General features: G+C 52.3%; 1 protein-coding gene across 1 annotated transcript in view; it reads left to right on the top strand.

Annotated features, from left to right (window-relative positions):
* The window catches only part of LOC132585896 (striatin-4-like), a 45577-nt gene that overhangs the window by 4862 nt on the left and 17993 nt on the right, over positions 1-22722 (top strand). The window contains exons 2-10 of the mRNA XM_060257773.1: positions 8987-9090; positions 9727-9800; positions 11617-11695; positions 11841-12041; positions 14286-14442; positions 17034-17184; positions 20194-20307; positions 21052-21167; positions 22410-22585. Of these exons, the coding sequence (XP_060113756.1) occupies positions 8987-9090; positions 9727-9800; positions 11617-11695; positions 11841-12041; positions 14286-14442; positions 17034-17184; positions 20194-20307; positions 21052-21167; positions 22410-22585 (1172 nt within the window). The remainder of the gene's footprint in view (positions 1-8986; positions 9091-9726; positions 9801-11616; positions 11696-11840; positions 12042-14285; positions 14443-17033; positions 17185-20193; positions 20308-21051; positions 21168-22409; positions 22586-22722) is intronic.

The following is a 22722-nucleotide window of genomic DNA, read 5'->3' as shown; positions in this document are numbered from 1 at the left end:
GTGCTGTTTCTAGGTTGGATAATAATTTTTAAAACCCTGCCCGCCTCTTAAGGAGCTCAGGACAATGTATATTAGTTCTCTGTCCCTGTTTTATCCTTACAACAACCCTATAAGGCAGGGCTGGCCAAACTTGCTTAACACAAGAGCCACAGAGAATAAACATCAGATGTTTGAGAGCCGCAAGGCAGGGAGGAAGGCAGGCAGGCAGGGAAATAGACGGGAGAGGACGAGGTAGAAAGCAAGCAACTTTCATTTTAAATGTATTCTCCAAGCTGGCCGATGGGGCGGTGGGGGTTTTGAGAGCCACACAGTATATGTGAAAGAGCCACAGTAAGTGAGACTGAAAAAGGCAGACCGGCCCAAGATGACAAGTGTCCAGGTTCATTTGGCCTCTTGGCCCTCTTTAGCTTGGCTTATTTGAGGATGAGATGAAGACTGAAGAACAGTGTATGACCCCCCCCTCCTCCACTGATCCTTAGAAGAAGGATGGGCTAAAAATGTTTAGATAAATACCTAGATAGTGCTCAGTCCCAACCGTCGTTTCGCAAGGGAGAGAAGGAACCAGAAACACAGGGTGGAAATCTTTCATCACGCATGCAGAATCGCTGTCTCTCCATAGAATCGGAGAGGCGTGCTCGCTTGCTTTATTTATGTACTTGCACCTTCCCTTTCTCTGAGGAGTCTTAGCAGTGCCGGATCGCAAGGAGAGTTGTGTAACCGTTGAATAAGATGTTCCTTCAGTTCCAAGCTGCCGTTTCCCCCCCGCAGTCCTCTCAGCAGGCCGAGCCTTTCATTCACCTCCCAAGAAGGCTTCCCAAAACAGCGGTCTCTTGCATGCCCTACGAAAGTCAGCTGGTCATGGTGTCCTCCACCGATTGGCCAATGGCTGGGGCTGATTAGAGTTGTAGGCAAAAAACATCTGGAGAGCTACCATTGGCCACCCCTGCCCTAGGGGGAAGGAAGAGAGTCTTGGCTCAGTAGCTCTGTTGTGTAATTGAGAGAGCCTGGCAAACCAAGCTCTGTCTCCCCCCCCCCCTCCTCCCCAAGGGAGGAGCCTCAGCCAATGGAGAAAATGGAGGTTTTGCTCTGTAGCTCCTGTGCAACTGAGCAAGCCTGGCAAAGCAAGCTGTGATGCTGAAGGAAGCAAGAGAGAGGGAGAAGGAAGCAGATGACAGCCAGTTGCTCGGGGGGCCTAATTCAGCTCCCGGGCCACATGTTTGACACCCTTGCTCTAGAAAACAAGAAATTTCAGCGAGAACCTGCTTCCAAACAAGTCTTTGCATAACTGACAGCCCGTAGGCAGCATTTGGAGGCGTGCAGGGAAAACAGCATTTCCACTTCCCATGGAGATGGAGTGGAGGGGGTGGGTGGGTGGATTTTGCCACCACCTGTCCAGTAGCAAACGGGGGCAGGCTGTCAAGTGTTGGGGAAACCAATGTTCGCTCCTAGGAACTGAGAGCTGAGATGGCACGGGATCATGTGTTTCAGTGCTTAGGGGGGAAAAGACGGCGAGGGATGAAAAATAGAGGTAGGAAACCGACGACCGCTGCTGAGAGAGCTGGGTTGAAAGAGGAATTTCTGCTTTATTGGCCTTTGTGTATTCATTCCACTTTCACTTCTGGCGAGCTGGTTCCTGTGCGATTTCGAAATCCCACTCGGCCAGGGTAGGACAGAAGCAATGAGCAAACACCCAGTGGGAAACGGCGCTCTCTCTCTCGGAGCATTTTTGGCTGTCTTGAAAACTGCCCTGTATCTGCAACCAAAACCGTGTGGGAGGGTGGAAAGGGAATGAAGTTTCTCTCTCTGACCTAGGGGGTCACCTGGTGGAACCAACAGGTGGTTGCACTTTGGCAGAGTGCCGTGTCTTGACAGCCATGGCCAGGTACAGGTAAATAGCTTTAGAGGTAAAAGTAGTCCCCTGTGCAAACACCAGTCGTTTCCGACTGGGGTGATGTCGCATCACGACGTTTTCACAGCAGACTTTTTTACGGGGTGGTTTGCCATTGCCTTCCCCAGTCATCTACATTCTCTCTCCCCCGCCTTCCCAGCAAGCTGGGGGCTCATTTGACCAACCTCGGAAGGATGGAAGGCTGAGTCAACCTGGAGCCGGCTACCTGAACCCAGCTTCTGCTGGGATTGAACTCAGGTCGTGAGAAGAGCTTGGACTGCATTACTGCAGCTTTACCACTCTGCACCATGGTGCTCTGTAGCCTAAATGGTTTTAAAACAAATGAGTCTGAGGAGGGAGAGGTCTAGGTTAGAATCATAAGAGTTGGAAGGGGCCTCCAGGGTCATCTAGTCCAACCCTCTGCCCAATGCAGGAAGCTCACATATACCGCCCCCTAAATTCACAGAATCCGCATTGCTGTCAGATCGCCATCTAGCTTCTTTAAAAAGCTCCCAAGGAAGGAGAGCCCACCACCTCCCAAGGAGGAAGCCTGTTCCACTGAGGAGCTGCTCTTTCAGGAAGTTCTTCCTAATGTTGAGCCGGAAACTCTTTTGATTTAATTAGGTTGCTAGCAGTGATTAGCTGAGACTTGAACTTCCATATACAAAAGCAGTATACCTTTGATTTCTTTATCAATTCGAGTGACTGTTGCCATCTTGAGTTTCCTTGGAGAGTTCGTGTCACAGGTCCCCATACAGACAAGGTCTGAAATTAAACAAAATACATTAAGATGTTAAAGGACTCCTTTCTCCTCCTGTAAATGCTCTTGTTGAGGGTGAAAGAGGAAAGCACAAAAGTAGGCTTGAAACTCAACATCGTAAAAACTAAGATCACGGCCTCCGGCCCCATCACGCCTTGGCAAATAGAAGGGGAAGACATGGAAGTAGTGACAGACTTCACATTTCTGGGATCCAAGATCACTGCAGATGGTGACTGTAGCCATGAAATTAAAAGACACTTGTTCCTTTGGAGGACAGCTATGGCGAATCTGGGCAAAGCGATGGTTTTCCCAGTAGTAATGTATGGCTGTGAGAGCTGGACCATAAGGAAGGCCAAGCGCAGAAGAATAGATGCTTTCGAGCTGTGGTGCTGGAGAAGACTCTTGAGAGTCCCTTGGACTGCAAGAAGATCCAATCAATCAGTCCTAAGGGAAATCAACCCAGACTGTTCCCTGGAAGGTCAGATGCTGAAGCTGACGCTCCAATACTTTGGCCACCAAATGAGAAGGGAGCACTCCTTGGAGAAGACCCTGATGCTGGGAAAGAGAGAAGGCAAAAGAGGAGATGGCTGGACAGCGTTACTGATGTAACAAACACGAATTTGAGCAGACTTCGGAGGATGGTGGAAGACAGGCGGGCCTGGCGTGACTTTGTTCATGGGGTCGCAAAGAGTTGGACCGACTGTGCGACTGAACAACAACAAGGAAATGTGCAGCATCATGTGGCCCCTTGACCCCTGGCAGTGTTAACTGCATCCGGGTCAGGAAGACTGGAAGCAGGAAATCGTTTTGATGGGAGTCGGAAGCTGGCTTTTTTGGACCAATTTCTCTTGTCCCACCGTTGCCTGCAGTCGAGCAGATTTTGAAGCGCTGCAAAAACCCGCTTGCCCAAGGAGAAAGTGGGATGTGTGAAGCACGCCACAAAAAACCCACAAAAAGCAGCATCGGCATGGAAAATGTTAAAAATAATCTCACTTTCAAGCTGCCTCCGGTACTCTGAGGAAAAAAAAACCAGTCCTATTTTTGTATCATTTGTCTGTGAAGAAATGAGGGAAAAAGATTAACGGGGGGGGGGGGGGAGCAGGAGACTTGCTAAAAAGGATATTGGGGGGCTTCAGGCAGTGGAGGTGGCTGGTGGGGGGGTATTTTACAGCTAGAAGATGTTTGTTTCTGGGCCTGGATTGAGAGGAGGGGGACACCTGAGAATGGTTTATAAAATTATGCATGGGGTGGAGAGAACTGTGGCTCAGTGGGAGAGCATCTGCTTGGGAAGCAGAAGGCCCCAGGTTCAATCCCCGGCATCTCCACCTCAAAAGGGTCCAGGCAAGTAGGCGTGAAAAACCTCAGCTTGAGACCCTGGAGAGCCGCTGCCGGTCTGAGTAGACAAGACTGCCTTTGATGGACCGGGGGTCTGATTCAGTAGAAGGCAGCTTCATACGCTCAATCGATAAAGAAAACCTCTCCCCAAAATACTGCATTTTGGGGGCACGATAAGAATAGATTCAGGACAGACGAAAGGAAATACTTTACACGAGTGATTTATAAATGCTGACTTTGCTGCCAAAAGATGTAGCGATGACCACAGAGACAGACAGCTTTAAAAGAGGATCAGACAGATTCATGGAGGAGAGGTCTCTCAGTGGCTCTTAGCCATGGTAACTGAAGAAGAAGACTGCAGATTTATACCCCGCCTTTCTCTCCGAATCAGAGACTCAGAGCGGCTTACAATCTCCTATATCAGGGGTGGCCAACGGTAGCTCTCCAGATGGTTTTTGCCTACAGTTCCCATCAACCCCAGCCGTTGGCCATGCTGGCTGGGGCTGCTGGGAGTTGTAGGCAATAAAACATCTGGAGAGCTACCGTTGGCCGCCCCTGTCCTATATCTTCCCCCCCCCCCACAACAGACACCCTGTGAGGTGGGTGGAGCTGAGAGAGCTCTCCTAGAAGCTGCCCTTTCAAGGACAACTCCTGCCATAGTTGTGACTGACCCAAGGCCATTCTAGCAGTTGCAAGTGGAGGAGGGGGGAATCAAACCCGGTTGTCCCAGATAAAGAGTCTGTGCAGTTAACCACTACAACAAACTGGCTCTCCTCCATGTGCAGAGGCACTGATCCTCTGAATCCCAGAGCCAGGGAACAACATCAAGGGAAGGCCTCAGCCTCTCTGCCCTGTTGCTGACCGTCCAGAGGAACTGGTTGGCCACTGTGTGAGACAGGAGGCTGGACTAGATGGACCCTGAGAAGAACATCAGAAGAGCCCTGCTGGATCAGACCAGTGAGGGTCCCTCTAGTCTCGCATCCTGTGTCATGCAGTGGCTAAGGCACGCTTTCTGCTACGGTGTTATAGAACTGAATTTTTGGGGAACTTGGCGACTCTGTCCTGGCCCCTCTCAGTCTGAAGTTGGGGCCTGTTTTGAAAGAGCTGATTCCCAGCCGTATCTGCACAGTTAACTCTTAGCGATGGCATGGATGCTGCCGAAGATCTGCTTGTGGGGTTTCTTTTAAAATGCTTTTGTTTTCTATCACCGCATAGTCAAGAGCCTGCCCCCTCTTTCGGCCAGTGGGGCACAGCTCCTCACCCGTTTAATGAAGGTTTTTATTCCACTCGGGGAGGGACAGTGGCTCAGTGGTAGAGCACCTGCTTGGGAAGCAGAAGGTCCCAGGTTCAATCCCTGGCATCTCCAAAAAAGGGTCCAGGCAAATAGGTGTGAAAAGCCTCAGCTTGAGACCCCGGAGAGCCGCTGCCAGTCTGAGAAGACAATACTGACTTTGATGGACCAAAGGTCTGATTCAGTATAAGGCAGCTTCATATGTTCATGTTCATATGTTCACTCCTGCCTCCCCCCCCTCCCTCTCTCCACGCTGGCTGTGTCTCCCCGCTTGTCCATTTTCCATGCCTCTTTGCAGGAAGCTGACCTGTTTGTAGGCGCTATGGGAGGCTGTTCTCCCAGCCAGACTTCCTTTTGCTCTGTGACGGTCAGCGGTCCTGAAGGAAGCGCCTTACCCGGATAGCCCGGCTGAGCCCGATCTCGGAAGCTAAGCGGGGTCGGCTCTGGCCGGTACTTGGATGGGAGACCTCCTTGAAATACCAGCAGTCGGGAGGACAAAGGCCGGCTTTATGCAGCCACCTCTGAATATCCTCCTAGGCCCCCAGTAAGGGTCAGTCATCAGAGGTCACCGTGACTTCCGGGTGCAGACACCCACAAAACACACACACACAGAACCAGGGCCAGTTCACCCATGAGGCAAACTAGGAGGTGGTCTAGGGCAGTGGTCCGCAGCCTTTTTTGCCCCAGAGCCGGCAGGGTGGGGGCACCCAATTCGACCTCCCCCCGCCCCCCATGCAGCACCTCCCCCCCATTTTACTCCCCCCTCCTTCCCCACCCCTGCGCAGCCTTGGCACCTCTTAAAGGTGCAACTTCACTCCTGCGTTGTTCTACTGCTTCAGGCCAACACGGCTGCCCACCTAGATCGATCCTCCTCCCCTGTTTCCTCCTCTCTCTTTTGCCCCCCCCCGTCCCCGCTCAGCCTCGCAGCCTCCTGCCGCCCATTTTCACCATTTAAGGCCAGGGGAGCTCCTCCCAGGCCAACCCCCCTCCCCCGGAAGGAGGCCAGGGCAGCTTCCCAGGCTGCTGTGGCAGTTTTCCCAGCCGATCAGCTGAGCGGCGGGGGGAGGTCGGCCTGGGAGGCGCTTCACCACCCCTTCCCTGGCCTTAAAAGGGTGACATCTTGGGGGGGGGGGCGAGGCTGCGGGGGGGCGGTGAGGCTGTGCGGCCCATTGCAAACAGGGTGCGTCCCGGTCCCCGGCCCGGGAATTGGGGCCCCATGGTCTAGGGCGCCAGGAGGTGGTGACGAATTGGGCTCCCGCCTCTCCTGGTGTCCAAGCAACCGCCTAAATTTGCCTCTCTCCCCCTCCCCCCACCGCTGCCGCCAGCCCCCTCCCTTCCATTGTGCTCCGCCCGCCCCACTCCCACCTCGAGGAGTGTGCCGCGGTGAGGCTGGGCCAGGAGTGGGGAACAGTGGCTCTCCAGATGTTTTTTTTTGCCTACAACTCCCATCAGCCCCAGCCAGCATGGCCAACGGCTGGGGCTGATGGGAGTTGTAGGCGGAAAACATTATTATTATTATTATTATTATTATTAAATTTTATTTATATCCCGCCCTCCCTGCCTAGGCAGGCTCAGGGCGGCTAACAACATCCAATAAAACGTTATACAGTATACAATAATTAAAACAACATTAAAATATACATAGTTAAATACATATCTTAAGACTAATCCAGCTTATATAATTTATAACTTAACAGCAGCAGAGATGTTCCGGGTGCTATTTATCCATTTACATATTTATATATAATGGCAATAATCACTGTAAAGTTTCTTTGTTGGATCATCCATTCGGCCATCCTTCGTCAGCAGTCTAGGAAGGCCTGCCTAAAGAGGATGGTCTTGCAGGCCCTGCAGAATTGATCTAAGCTCCGCAGGGCCCGCACCTCCTCCGGGAGCTGATTCCACAGGCACGGGGCTGCCACGGAAAAGGCCCGTGCCCGAGTGCTCTGTAATTTCGCCTCCCTTGGCCCAGGGACAGACATCTGGAGAGCCCCTGTTCCTCACCCCTGGGCTGGGCCCTACCGGTTTCGAGACTGAACGTTTTTTTTGAAGAAAGAGCCGGAGAAGGCTTCGCTCCCCCCTCACGTCCGGTCCCGGAAAGGACGGGGGAGACGCCTCCCCCTGCTCTCTCTCCAAAAAGCGTTTAGATGCCGGCTGCCTCAGAACCGGTAGGGCCCAGCCTCGTCGCGGTGCGCTCCTCTAATCGATGGGAGGGGGGCGCAACGGATCGCGGCCGTGGAGGGAGGGGGGGAGACTGCAAGGGGGGCCTGCTTGGGGCACCGTGCACCCTGGGGCCGGCACTGCACAGAACATCCTGAAGAAGTGTGTATGCAGACGGAAGCTTATGCCCCGAATAAAGCTGTGTTGGTCTTCAAGGTGCCATTGGACTCCGGCTTTTTTTCTGTCGCTTCAGACCAACACGGCGACCCGCCTGAATCCTGAGGTCATAGCTTTGAAACTAGTTGAGTGCTGGGCCGTATTCCCTCTAAGCTGAGAGCCAGTGTTGGTGTAGTGGTGAAGTGTGCGGCCTCTTATCTGGGGGAACCGGGTTTGATTCCCCCACTCCTCCACTTGAAGGTGCTGGAATGGCCTTGGGTCAGCCAGAGCTCTCGCAGAGGTTGTCCTTGGAAGGGCAGCTTCTGGAAGAGCTCTCTTTGCCCCATCTGCCTCACAGGGTGTCTGTTGTGGGGGAGGAAGGTAAAGGAGATTGTGAGCTGCTCTGAGGCTCTGTCCTTGAAAGGGCAGCTTCTGGGAGAGCTCTCTCAGCCTCACCCAGCTCACAGGGTGTTTGTTGTAGGGGAGGAAGATAAAGGAGATTGTGAGCTGCTCTGAGACTCTGTCCTTGAAAAAGCAGCTTCTGGGAGAGCTCTCTCAGCCCCACCTGCCTCACAGGGTGTCTGTTGTGGGGGAGGAAGGGAACGGAGATTGTACACTGCTCTGAGCCTCTGTCCTTGAAATGGCAGCTTCTGGGAGAGCTCTCTCAGCTCCACCTTCCTCACAGGGTGTCTGTTGTGGGAGAGGAAGGGAAAGGAGATTGTAAGCCGCTCTGAGATTCAGAGTACAGGGTGAGGTATAAATCCAGTATCTTCCTCTAAAGGGAGATTCAGTTTGGTATCGTGGTGAAGTGTGCGGACACTTATCTGGGAGAACTGGGTTTGATTCCCCACTTGCACCTGCTGGAATGGCCTTGGGTTAGCCATAACTCTTGCATGAGTTGTCTTTGAAAGGGCAGCTGCTGTGAGAGCCCTCTCAGCCCCACCCACCTCACAGGGTGTCTGTTGTGGGGGGAGAAGATAAAGGCGATTGTGAGCCATTCTTTGTCTGATTCAGAGAGAAGGGCGGGGTATAAATCTACAATTCTTCTTGTGAGCAAAAATCCTACTTTGCAAGCTACTGGCATTCAAGCTGTGAGCTACTGCATAAATTAGTGTGCTCTGGGGTCATCCTTCCTGAGCTAAGAAAAATCTGTGAGCTAGCTCACGCTAACTCGGTTTAGAGGGAACACTGGTAGTGGGTACTCTCAGGTAGCAGAGAGTCGGTTTTTATTTTGTGACACATTGTGTTTGACGTGGACGTAACTGAAACAGATTCCAGCTCCCCAAAGCCGGTTCTTGTTTTCTGCCGCAGTCTGGCTTTCCGTGTGGCTGAGAGCTGCACATGTCTATCTCGTCATCATCCCGTGTCCCTGACCTTTGGGTCTTGTCCTCTCCAGGCTCAGGTGGCGTTTCTCCAGGGGGAGAGGAAGGGCCAAGAAAACCTCAAGACAGATCTTGTACGGAGGATAAAGATGCTGGAATATGCCTTGAAGCAGGAAAGGTGAGTGGTGTTCCATATCTCCAGGTGTGGGGGGTCAGTGTCTTGGACTTCATCTTTGGAAGCAGAACTATGTGGCGATTTGAGATCTTCATGGCTGTCGCTGGATTGTTAGGGCAGGGGCCAAAGGGACTGTGGTAGAGGGGGTGCCTCTCTACTCCCGTCTCATTTCTGAGGGCTATCTGCCCATGGTCATGTCCAGCACTCCCTCTAAGCTGTGGAGTCTTAAAAGCAAAAATTCCACTTTGTGAGCTTTTGGGCATTAACGCTATTGCATAATTTGACCATTTTCCCTGAGCTGCGACAAAAAAATGTGAGTTAGAGGCTAAAAAATTCCGACCTAGCTCACACTAACTCGGCTTACTCAGCTGAGCTAGCTGAGCTCACAGGTTTTTTTAGCATCTCACATTTTTGTCATAGCTCAGGAAGGACGACCCCAGAGCAAGCTAATTGATGCAGCAGCTCGGCTCTGTGATGCCAGCAGCAGCTCACAAAGTAGACTTTTTGCTCACGAGACTCCGCAGCTTAGCGGGAGCATCCCTTGAGCACCCCCGCACACACACATGGTAAAAAGGCCAGAGATCGACGGCTGCATTTTGTTTCCAATAACACTCGCTGAGGTTTCCTCGTTCATTGCAGGTCAAAGTATCACAAGCTGAAATTTGGGACCGAACCGAACCAAGGAGAGAAGAAGCCAGACGTGTTGGAACCAGGTATTGGACTGATGATGCGCCAGCCTCCGAGGAACTGGTGGTTGAGAACATAAGAGCCCTGCTGGGTCAGACCAATGGTCCATCCGGCCCAGCCTCCTGTCTCACACAGTGGCCAACCAGTTCCTTTGGAAGGCCAACAACAGGGCAGAGAGGCTGAGGCCTTCATAAGAACATCAGAGGAGCCCTGCGATCAGACCAGGGAGGGTCCATCTAGTCCAGCCTCCTGTCTCACACAGTGGCCAACCAGTTCCTTTGGAAGGCCAACAACAGGGCAGAGAGGCTGAGGCCTTCATAAGAACATCAGAGGAGCCCTGCTGGATCAGACCAGGGAGGGTCCATCTAGTCCAGCCTCCTGTCTCACACAGTGGCCAGCCTGTTCCTTTGGAAGGCCAACGACAGGGCAGAGAGGCTGAGGCCTTCATAAGAAGAGCCTTGCTGGATCAGTCCAGTGAGGGACCATCTAGTCCAGCCTCCTGTCTCACACAGTGGCCAGCCAGTTCCTGACTGAGAAGAACATCAGAAGAGCCCTGCTAGGTCAGACCTCTGGAGGGCCAACAACAGGGCAGAGAGGCTGAGGCCTTCATAAGAACATCGGAAGAGCCCTGCTGGATCAGACCAGTGAGGGTCCATCTAGTCCAGCATCTTGTCTCAATCAGTGGCCACTCAGTTCCTCTGGAGGGCCAACAACAGGGCAGAGCGGCCAAGGATTTTCCCTGAGAAGAACATCAGAAGAGCCCTGCTGGGTCAGACCAGGGAGGGTCCATCCAGTCCAGCCTCCGGTCTTACACAGTGGCCAGCCAGTTCCTCTACAGGGCCAATCACAGGGCTCAGAGCAGGCCCGTAGTTACAGTGGGGCCCGGGGGGGGCCCTCCAATTTGTCCCCTTTGCTCACCGCCACTTGCCTGCTGCACTGAAGCAGCATTGCTTGAGAGGGAGACGAGCTCCGCCGTTTCTTTTGTAAGTTTCCCACCTCCTGCAACTTGGGCACCTTCCCAACGCAGTTCGTGATCTCAGCAGTGAGCAGTGGTGTTCCATATCTCCAGGTGTGGGGGGTCAGTGTCTTGGACTTCATCTTTGGAAGCAGAAGTATGTGGCGCTTTGAGATCTTCATGGCTGTCGCTGGATTGTTAGGGCAGGGGCCAAAGGGACTGTGGTAGAGGGGGTGCCTCTCTACTCCCGTCTCATTTCTGAGGGCTATCTGCCCATGGTCATGTCCAGCACTCCCTCTAAGCTGTGGAGTCTTAAAAGCAAAAATTCCACTTTGTGAGCTTTTGGGCATTAACGCTATTGCATAATTTGACCATTTTCCCTGAGCTGCGACAAAAAAATGTGAGTTAGATCTCAGCAGTTGAAAGTATCGTTGCAGTCGTGAGCCTTTTAAAATATTATATTGTCTTATCTGAAGTATTGCGTCAGTGGTAATTAGCCGATAATAAGATGGTTGCTCAGTTACCTTACGATAGTGAATGTAGATTGCAGAATGCCAAATTTTGTTTATTAATACACTTAATTAGAGTTTGAGAGCAGGCCATGCGCTTTGCTTTGTGCAGAGAGTTCAGTCTCTGACATCTCTAGTGAATGCTGGGGCTTGGGGAGAAAAAACTCTTTGTCGGACGAAGCAGACAGTGCTGGCCTAGCTGGATCGGTGGTCTGGCTCGAAGATAGCTTCATCTAAGTGTCCGCCGGAAGTTCCTCCTGGAGCTTTTCTAGGCCTCTGTCGTTTTGCAGAACGACGGAGGGCCTGCCTAACGTTCGCCATCTTCCCTCAGCAACTCACACGGCTGCAAGGAAGTTATTGCTTTCTTTTCGCCCCTAGTCTCCAATGGACCAGCAGAGCCACTGTCCTTGGAAAGCAACCAGTTCATGTGGAAAGAAGGGCGCCAGCTCCTCCGCCAGTGAGTACAGAGACCTGGGAAGGGGGGGGGGCAATCAGCCCAGGGAAGAGCGGGCGGGCTGCAAACAACGGGATGGGCTTGGCCGCCCGGTCTGCCAGCTGCCGGTCCTCACGTCAAACTGGTAGTCCGCGTCTTGTCTCCCCAGGTACCTGGAAGAAGTGGGCTACACGGACACCATCCTGGACATGCGCTCGAAGCGAGTGCGCTCCCTGCTGGGCCGCTGCTCCATGGAGCTGAACGGTGCCGCTGAGCCCAGCAGCTTGGGGGCAGGCCCCGCCTCCGGTCCGGCTGGGCTCAACGGGGGCGAATCCCTCCTGGTCAAGCAGATAGAGGAGCAGATCAAAAGGTGAGCTGCGAGAGGCGGAATAGGTTTCCCCCCCCCGTGCACTTCCTCTTGCTGCCAGTAGGGGGAGGGGCTCTTCCTTCGGGTTGGTTGAGCTGCTGCGCCTCCCGACCCAGTCTCTGGAAGAAGAAGAGGCGGTGGTTCTTGGTTTGCATTGAGCGAGTTTCTGCTTTACTTGCTCACGCCGGGTACACGTCTGCAGAGAGTTACAGCAAGAGAGAGCAATGTCTGGCTACATTCAGAAGAATGTAAGCCAAGCCATGCTGGATCAGGCCAGTGGCCCATCCAGTCCAACACTCTGTACATAAGAACATAAGAGAAGCCATGCTGGATCAGGCCAATGGCCCATCCAGTCCAACACTCTGTACATAAGAACATAAGAGAAGCCATGATGGATCAGGCCAGTGGCCCATCCAGTCCAACACTCTGTGTCACATAAGAACATAAGAGAAGCCATGCTGGATCAAGCCAGTGGCCCATCCAGTCCAACACTCTGTACATAAGAACATAAGAGAAGCCATGCTGGATCAGGCCAGTGGCCCATCCAGTCCAACACTCTGTGTCACATAAGAACATAAGAGAAGCCATGCTGGATCAAGCCAGTGGCCCATCCAGTCCAACACTCTGTACATAAGAGAAGCCATGTTGGATCAGGCCAGTGGCCCATCCAGTCCAACACTCTGTGTCACATAAGAACATAAGAGAAGCCATGCTGGATCAGGCCAATGGCCCATCCAGTCCAACACTCTGTACATAAGAACATAAGAGAAGCCATGTTGGATCAGGCCAGTGGCCCATCCAGTCCAACACTCTGTGTCACAGAAGAACATAAGAGAAGCCATGTTGGATCAGGCCAATGGCCCATCCAGTCCAACACTCTGTGTCACAGAAGAACATAAGAGAAGCCATGTTGGATCAGGCCAGTGGCCTATCCAGTCCAACACTCTGTGTCACAGAAGAACATAAGAGGAGACATGTTGGATCAGGCCAATGGCCCATCCAGTCCAACACTCTTGTGTCACATAGTGGCCAAAAAACCCAAGTGCCATCAGGAGGTCCTTCAGTGGGACCAGAACACTAGAAGCCCTCCCACTGTGCCCCCTAAGCACCCAGAATACAGAGCATCAGTGCCCCAGACATAAGAACATAAGAGAAGCCATGTTGGATCAGACCAATGGCCCATGCAGTCCAACACTGTCACACAGTGGCCAAAAAACCTAGGTGCCATTAGGAGGTCCACCAGTGGGGCCAGGACACTAGAAGCTCTCCCACTGTGCCCCCCCAAGCACCAAGAATACAGAGCATCACTTACCCCAGACATAAGAACGTGAGAGAAGCCATGTTGGATCAGACCAGTGGCCCATCCAGTCCAACACTCTGTGTCACACAGTGGCCAAAAATCCCAGGTGCCATCAGGAGTACCACCAGCGGGGCTAGAAGCCCCCCTCAGGCTCATCTCCCCTTAAAAGTATCAGGCAGTAGGTGATGAGAAAGACCTTAACCTGAAATCCAGGAAAGCGGCTTCCAGTCTGAGTAGACAATGCTGCCTTTGGCGGACCCAGGTCTCATTCTGTAGAAAAAATAATGGCCTACGGTGTGGAGGATCCAAATCAAAAATGCACTGCTCCAGGCACAGCACAGCAGTAAGAGTAATTGAGTGGACATGATGCGGATCTGAAACGGTGCACTTTGGATCGACCCGCCGTTGTCCGTGTATTTGGAATTCATTTTCGGAATTTGTGTATCCATATGTTGGTGAACGTGTATTTGGAGTTAGTGCGTTTTGCTGTGTGTGACTGGCTGCCACTGAATTGCTCCGATGATTGCGTCGTCGGCCCTGGAGCGATGCGTTTTTGCTTCCGATTCAGTAGGAGGCGGCTTTCCTTGCAGGCAAGATTAAAAACCCGCTAGGCAGATGAAGCCGACTCCCCCACCACCATCTCAGCTGAAGCCGGTGTCCGTTTGAGCCCCTGGAGAGCGGCTGCCAGTCTGAGTAGACCGTGTTGACCTTGATGGACCAAGGGTCCGGTTCAGTCTAAGGCAGCTTAACGCGTGAGCTCCTAAAAGCCCTGACGTCTTTTGTTGGGGGGTCTCCGGACACAGGAATAGCCACGCCGGATCAGACTTGCTTCCCGAGGGCTTCGTTCTCAACCCCGTTAGGTTAAGTTCCCATCCCATCGCTTCTGTGTCGCCTGCGAGGGGTCAGCAGACAAGAGGGTGGGCTGAACTTAATTTCCCCACCGGCAGGAACGCAGGGAAGGAGGCCAAGGACCGCCTCGGCAACATGGTGATGGAGAAGATCCCCTTCTTGCAAGGCTGCGAGGAAGACGACAGCGACGAAGAGGAGGATTTGGACAGCGTGCCCCTCGAGACCCAGCGGCAGCACAAGAAGCAAAGAGTCAAGGTGCCCCTCCCTTCTGTGCCCCTCCTCCCTTGCAAGGAGCCCCAGGGTGGGAGAGCTTAACATGAAGTCCAGAGGCCCCGGCCATTGAGAGATGTTCAGTTTCCTAGGGAGCCAGTGTGGTGTAGTGGTTAAGTGCACGGACTCTTATCTGGGAGAACCGGGTTTGATTCCCCACTCCTCCGCTTGCAGCTGCTGGAAAGGCCTTGGGTTAGCCATAGCTCTGGCAGAGTGGTCCTTGAAAGGGCAGCTGCTGTGAGAACCAGTTTGGTGTAATGGTTAAGTGTGCGAACTCTTATCTGGGAGAACCATGTTTGATTCCCCACTCCTCCGCTTGCAGCTGCTGGAATGGCCTTGGGTTAGCCACCGCTCTCGCAGAGCTGTCCTTGAAAGGGCAGCTTCTATTAGAGCTCCCTCAGCCCCACCCACCTCACGGGGTGTCTGTTGTGGTGGTGGTGGGGAGATAAAGGAAATTGTGAGCCACTCTGAGACTCTTGAGATTCAGAGTGGAGGGCGGGATATAAATCCAGTATCTTCTTTGGTGTAGTGGTTCAGCGTGCGAACTCTTATCTGGGAGAACCGGGTTGGATTCCGCACTCCTCCACTTGCACCTGTTGGAATGGCCTTGGGTCACCCATAACTCTCACAGGAGTTGTCCTTGAAAGGACAGCTGCTGTGAGAGCCCTCTCAGCCCCACCCACCTCACAGAGTGTCTGTTGTGGAGGGAGGAAGATGTAGGCGATTGTAAGCCGCTCTGAGTCTCTGATTCAGAGAAAAGAGCGGGGTATAAATCTGCAGTCGTCTTCTTCTTGGGTCAGCCATAGCTTTTCACAGAGTTGTCCTTGAAAGGGCAGCTGCTGTAAGAGCTCTCTCAGCCCCACCTACATCACAGGGTGTCTGGGGGGGGGGAGGTAAAGGAGATAGTGACCACTCTGAGATTCAGAGTATAGGGCGGGATATAAATCCAATATCTATAAAGAACCTGCAATCTAGTGGTTAAAAACAGTGGGTCTGGAGTCTCTTGTCTCGATTCACCAAGACCATTCAACCAGAATTTACTCACGGCCAGCACAAACCTAAATTCACAGGATAGAATCCTAGAATCACAGAGATGGAAGGGACCTCCAGGGTCATCTAGTCCAACCCCCTGCACAATGTAGGAGACTCACAAACGCCTCCCCCTAAATTCACAGGATAGAATCCTAGAATCACAGAGATGGAACGGACCTCCAGGGTCATCTATTCCAACCCGCTGCACAAGGCAGGAAACTCACAAACACTTCCCCCTAAATTCACAGGATCTTCATTGCTGTCAGATGGCCATCTAGCCTCTCTTTAAAAACCATTGTACATTGCTGGCTTCAGGATTATAACAGTGCATCACAAAGCAAGAATCTTTAGTGTTACGTACGATCAAAGATCGTTATCAAGATTTGGTTTCCTGTCTGTGGCTATACAGACACCATTGGGTAACACTTAATCCTCACCTGGTTTATGGAAAAGTTTGGACCACTTAACGTTAGCCAGTCCGGATAGTTATCTTTGATGGTTTCATTTAACAACAAAAAGAGATACTCAGTCCTTGTAAGGAAAAATTATGTGTCTGGATGTTTGGTGCTTTTGTCAGACTTGTAAATTTAACAAACTGTATGTGGTGTAGTAGAAAAGAGCAAGAGCTCGGGTGGCCAACCCATATTTTGTGTTGCATAATGTTTGGGCTTAAGTGCTTTAATTACATTTTCTTCACTTTGTGAAAGGGTAGGTTAGGAAATTTATGAAGTGAAATTATTAGAGCAGATATTAAGCTTTAAGATAGTATGTTTCAGGGGTGGCCAACGGTAGCTCTCCAGATGTTTTTTTGCCTACAACTCCCATCAGCCCCAGCCATCGGCCATGCTGGCTGGGGGTGATGGGAGTTGTAGATAAAAAACATCTGGAGAGCTACCATTGGCCACCCCTGGATTTTGATAGTCCTTTTTGAAAACTTCTTGTGAGCAAATTCGTTAGGACACAGGTATTGGAGAGCCAGTATGGTGTAGTGGTTAAGTGTGCGGACTCTTATCTGGGAGAACTGAGTTTGATTCCTCACTCCTCCACTTGCATCTGCTAGCATGGCCTTGGGTCAGCCATCACTCTGGCAGAGGTTGTCCTTGAAAGGGCAGCTGCTGTGAGAGTCCTCTCAGCCCCACCCACCTCACAGGGTGTCTGTTGTGGGGGAGGAAGGGAAAGGAAATTGTAGGCCGCTCTGAGACTCTGTCCTTGAAAGGGCAGCTGCTGGGAGAGCCCTCTCAGCTCCACCCACCTCACAGAGTGTCTGTTGTGGGGGAGGAAGGGAAAGGAGATTGTGAGCTGTTCTGAGACTCTTCGGAGTGGAGGGCGGGATATAAATCCAATATTATCTTCTTCTTCTGATTACCCACCTGGGGAATGGCAGCCCTATGCATGCGGGACTTTGGTTGGCCTCCTCACACTTGCAGATCAGCTGTCCTCCTAAGCTGCAGGTCAGAAAGAGCCCGTTCCCTCTAGCTCTGCTGTCGCCCTTCTGGATGCAGGACGGGCATTCGACCAGACTCTTCCGTTCTCCCTCTTTCTAGCTCCCCAACAAGCCCCTCATGCCGGAAGTGGAGGACGAGGACGACGACGAGGACTCTGAGGACGCCCTGAGCGAATTCGACTTCCTGGGCTCCGGGGAGAACAGCGATGGATCCGGGGATGCACGACACGCTGGGGATGGAAAAGAGCTCGGTAATGATAGGGCGGGGGGGGGAGGGGGAGTTTGGCTCTGACTCCATACTCCCCCACCCCATCTCAAAAACATTCCCCCTGCCCCGTTCATGGAATCCTTTTGTTCCAGGAGGTGGTGGAGGTGGGACGTGGCAGAACACCATCATGTAAATATCCAGGGTTCCTTGCACTGCATTCATATATACCCTGCCTTTTTCCCCAGTGGGGACCCAGTGCGGCTTCCACCGTTCTCCTTTCCTCTCCACAACGACCCTGCGAGGTAGATAAGACGGAGAGAATGTAAGAGTATAAGAGAAGCTGTGTTGGATGAGACCAACGGCCCGTCTAGTTCAACACTCCGTGTCACACAGTGGCCGCAACCACTGTTCCTTCTAAGCGGAGTTGACGTGAGCTAGCTCACAGATTTTTCGCCTCCAGCTCACACAGTTTTGTCTTCGCTCAGAAGGGATGGCCCCAGAGCACAATAATTGATGCAGTCGCTCACCCCTTTAATGCCAGGAGCTCACAAAGTAGAGTTCTTGCTCACAAGGCTCTGCAGCTTAGAGGGAACATTGCTGGCAACCCAGGAGGTCCACCAGTGGGGCTAGAATTCCAGAAGCCCCCCCACTGTGGCCCCACCTAAGTACCAAGAACACTGAGCATCAACTCTCCAGACATAAGAGAAGCCATAAGAGATCAGGGCAATGGCCCTTCCAGTCCAATGCTGTGTCACATAGCAGCCATCAGTGGGGCCAGGACACTAGAAGCCCTCCCACTGTGCCCCCCCAAGCACCAAGAATACAGAGCATCACTGCCCCAGATATAAGAACATAAGAGAAGCCATGTTGGATCAGGCCAGGGGCCCATCCAGTCCAACACTCTGTCACATAAGAACATAAGAGAAGCCATGTTGGATCAGGCCAGTGGCCCATCCAGTCCAACACTCTGTGTCACATAAGAACATAAGAGAAGCCATGTTGGATCAGGCCAGTGGCCCATCCAGTCCAACACTCTGTCACATAAGAACATAAGAGAAGCCATGTTGGATCAGGCCAGTGGCCCATCCAGTCCAACACTCTGTGTCACATAAGAACATAAGAGAAGCCATGTTGGATCAGGCCAGTGGCCCATCCAGTCCAAAACTCTGTGTCACATAAGAACATAAGAAAAGCCATGTTGGATCAGGCCAGTGGCCCATCCAGTCCAACACTCTGTGTCACATAAGAACATAAGAGAAGCCCTGTTGGATCAGGCCAGTGGCCCCTCCATTCCAACACTCTGTGTCACATAAGAGAAGCCATGTTGGATCAGGCCAGTGGCCCATCCAGTCCAACACTCTGTATCACATAAGAACATAAGAAAAGCCATGTTGGATCAGGCCAGTGGCCCATCCAGTCCAACACTCTGTGTCACATAAGAACATAAGAAAAGCCATGTTGGATCAGGCCAGTGGCCCATCCAGTCCAACACTCTGTGTCACATAAGAACATAAGAGAAGCCATGTTGGATCAGGCCAGTGGCCCATCCAGTCCAACATTCTGTGTCACATAAGAACATAAGAGAAGCCATGTTGGATCAGGCCAGTGGCCCATCCAGTCCAACACTCTGTGTCCCACGGTGGCCAAAACTCAGGAGCCATCAGGAGTTTCACCAGCGGGTCTAGAACTCTAGAAGCAGGGCCGTAGCCAGGATTTCAGATTTGGTGGGGCCAATAACCATGAGCATGGGTCAGTACTCCAAAATGCCTGAGACAGGGCCGTCAGTTTCTTCCCCTCTCCCGGCCCCTGTGCGCCTGCCTGCCTGGTGCCATGAGTGGCTGAGCTGAGGCTTCAGCGGGCATACGGGCATGGGGAGAAATTGGGGAAAGGCCAAGGAAGGTGAGGCCAGAAAGGTTAAAGAGGGGTCTGATTAGTGGGGCGTGGACCTCCACCTGGGCCCCACTATATCTACAGGCCAGTCTAGAAGCCTTCCCACTTTTGCCCCCCCCCCCAAAAAAAAAAACCCCTCCAAGAATAGAGAGCATCACTGCCCCAGACAGAGTGTTCCCTCAGTCCGTTGTGGCTAATGGCCGGCGATGGCCCTCCGCTCCAGAAGTTTCTCCTGTCCCCTCCTTGAAGCTGCCTCTGCTTGCAGCTGCCGCCGCTTCCTGCAGCTGTGAATTTCACATCTTCATTGCTCTTTGGGTGAAGAAGAACGTCCTTTTATCCGTGCTAAGTCCGCCGCTGCTTAATTCCTCGAGCGCCCAGGCGCTCTTGCATTCTGAGAAAGTACCTCTTTCTCTGCCTTCTCTGTCGCATGTGTTTTGCCCAAAGTCACCCGGTGAGTTCGCGTGGCACAAATAGGGATTTGAAGCTAACGGTCTCCCAGATGCCCAAGCCTGACACTATGCCGCTTGGGCTTTGTTGGATATGTATCAGCGCTCAGCAGAGGCTTACAGCTTCAGCCGTGGTGGAGAGCCAGTTTGGTGTAGTGGTTAAGTGTGTGGACTCTTATCTGGGAGTGCCGGGTTTGATTCCCCACTCCTCCACTTGCAGCTGCTGGAATGGCCTTCGGTCATCCATAGCTCTGGCAGGAGTTGTCCTCAAAAGGGCAGCTGCTGTGAGAGTCCTCTCAGCCCCACTCACCTCACAGGGTGTCTGTTGTGGGGGAAGAAGGTAAAAGAGATTGTGAGTCACTCTGAGACTCTTCGGAGTGGAGGGCGGGATATAAATCCAATATCTTCATGTACCTCACAGGGTGTCTGTTGTGGGGGAGGAAGGGAAAGGAGATTGTGAGCCGCTCTGAGATTCTTTGGAGTGGAGGGTGGGATATAAATCCAATATCTTCATCTACCTCACAGGGTGTCTGTTGTGGGGGAGGAAGGGAAAGGAGATTGTAAGCCGCTCTGAGACTTTTCGGAGTGGAGGGCGGGATATAAATCCAATACCTTCTTCTTCAGAACTCTGTTTCTTGATCCTTCCTATTATGCTAGTTTGCACCTTGCAAGAACGATTCTGACTTTCCCCTAAACCGGTCATCTCTTCTCTGCAGAAACCCGCCGGGTGAAGCTGCAAGGGATGCTTGCCGATCTCAGAGACGTTGATGGGCTCCCTCCAAAGCCATCCATGCCGTCCGCCATCTCCAGCCAGCCCAGGTCTCACGAAGGTGAGAGGTCACCAAACCTTGTTTGCGCTGTGCCCCTTAGAGAGCCAGTTTGGTGTCGTGCTGAAATGTGCGGACTCTTATCTGGGAGAACCAGGTTTGATTCCCCACTCCTCCACTTGCAGGTGCTGGAATGGCCTTGGGTCAGCCATAGCTCTCACAGGAACTGTCCTTGAAAGGGCAGCTGCTGTTAGAGCTCTCTCAGCCCCACTCAGTTTGGTGTAGTGGTTAAGTCTGCGGACTCTTATCTGGAAGAACCGGGTTTGATTCCTCACTCCTCCACTTGCAGCTGCTGGAATGGCCTTGGGTCAGCCATAGCTCTCGCAGGAGTTGTCCTTGAAAGGGCAGCTGCTGTAAGAGCTCTCTCAGCCCCACTCAGTTTGGTGTAGTGGTTAAGTCTGCGGACTCTTATCTGGGAAAACCGGGTTTGATTCCTCACTCCTCCACTTGCACCTGCTGGCATGGCCTTGAGTTAGCCATAGCCCTGGCAGAGGTTGTCCTTGAAAGGGCAGCTGCTGTGAGAGCTTAATCATCCCCACCCACCTCACAGGGTGTCTGTTATGGGGGGAGAAGATATGAGAGATTGGAAGCCGCTCTGAGTCTCTGATTCAGAGAGAAGGGCGGGGTATAAATCTGCAGTTCTTCTTCTTCATCATCCCATTTTCTCTGGCTGTGGCCGGAACACCCTCTGCGAAACACTTCAGCCCTCTGCAGTTCTGAATAGCCCATTCCCCTCCCTGTTTACAGGGTCGCTGGGCTTCTCCTCAGACGTTTTCATCATGGACACCATCGGCGGCGGAGAGGTCAGCTTGGGCGACCTTGCTGACTTGACTGTCACCAACGACAACGAGCTAAGCTGCGATGTGAGTAGCGTTCCGACACTGTCGGTCACTGCCTTCCTTCTGCATGTCCAGGTGGTAACAATTTAGATGACACTCAATTGTTCAGGGTGGTGAGAAGCAGAGAGGATGGTGAGGCACTCCAAAGGGTTCTGTTGAGGCTGGGTGAGTGGGCGTCAACGTGGCAGATGCGGTTCAATGTGGCCAAGTGCAAAGTAATGCACATTGGGGCCAGCTGCAAATACAAGTTGATGGGGTGTGAACTGGCAGAGACTGACCAAGAGAGAGATCTTGGGGTCGTGGTAGAGAACTCACTGAAAATGTCAAGACAGTGTGCGATTGCAATAAAAAAAAGGCCAACGCCATGCTGGGAATTATTAGGAAGGGAATTGAAAGCAAATCAGCCAGTATCATAATGCCCCTGTATAAATCGATGGTGCGGTCTCATTTGGAGTACTGTGTACAGTTCTGGTCGCCGCACCTCAAAAAGGATATTATAGCATTGGAAAAAGTGCAGAAAAGGGCAACTAGAATGATTACAGGTTTGGAACACTTTCCCTATGAAGAAAGGTTTCAGCCAGTATCATAATGCCCCTGTATAAATCGATGGTGCGGTCTCATTCGGAGTACTGTGTGCAATTCTGGTCACCGCACCTCAAAAAAGATATTATAGCGCTGGAAAAAGTGCAGAAAAGGGCAACTAGAATGATTAAAGGTTTGGAACACTTTCCCTATGAAGAAAGGTTAAAACGCTTGGGGCTCTTTAGCTTGGAGAAACGTCGACTGCGGGGTGACATGATAGAGGTTTACAAGATTATGCATGGGATGGAGAAAGTAGAGAAAGAAGTCCTTTTCTCCCTTTCTCACAGTACAAGAACTCGTGGGCATTCAATGAAATTGCTGAGCAGACGGGTTAGAACGGATAAAAGGAAGTCCTTCTTCACCCAAAGGGTGATTAACATGTGGAATTCACTGCCACAGGAGGTGGCGGCTACAAGCATAGCCATCTTTAAGAGGGGATTGAATAAAAATATGGAGCAGAGGTCCATCAGTGGCTGTTAGCCACAGTGTGTGTGTGTGTACACACACATATATTGGCCACTGTGTGACACAGAGTGTTGGACTGGATGGGCCATTGGCTTCTCTCATGTTCTTATGTAACTGGTGAGCAGAGGGGGGAAAGTTGAAGCGACAGGAGGCAGGGGGAGGGGAGGGCTCACCTGAAGGGTTCATCATCCTAATTTCACGCCTCCTCCACCCCTGCAGCTCTCGGACAGCAAGGACTCCTTCAAAAAGACCTGGAATCCCAAATTCACCCTCAGGAGCCATTATGACGGCATCCGGGCCCTGGTGTTCCACCACACGGAGTCCGCCCTCGTCACCGCCTCGGAAGACGGCACGCTGAAGCTGTGGAACCTCCAGAAGACGGTGGCCGCCAAAAAGTGAGCACTGAACGTCTCCGGGCTTTAGAAGCAGCATGGCAGGCCGTTCTGGCGGCTGGAGCAGCCGGCCTGGAAAATGTCCCAGATGAGCCTTGTGGAACCACATGTCCCTAGGTGTGTGGGGGGTGGGAGATTGC

This window comes from Heteronotia binoei, chromosome 17 (genome assembly GCF_032191835.1).
Source record: "Heteronotia binoei isolate CCM8104 ecotype False Entrance Well chromosome 17, APGP_CSIRO_Hbin_v1, whole genome shotgun sequence".
NCBI lineage: Eukaryota > Metazoa > Chordata > Lepidosauria > Squamata > Gekkonidae > Heteronotia > Heteronotia binoei.
Note: the sequence above shows the minus strand (reverse complement) of the source record. Positions and strands in the feature narration are given on the sequence as shown.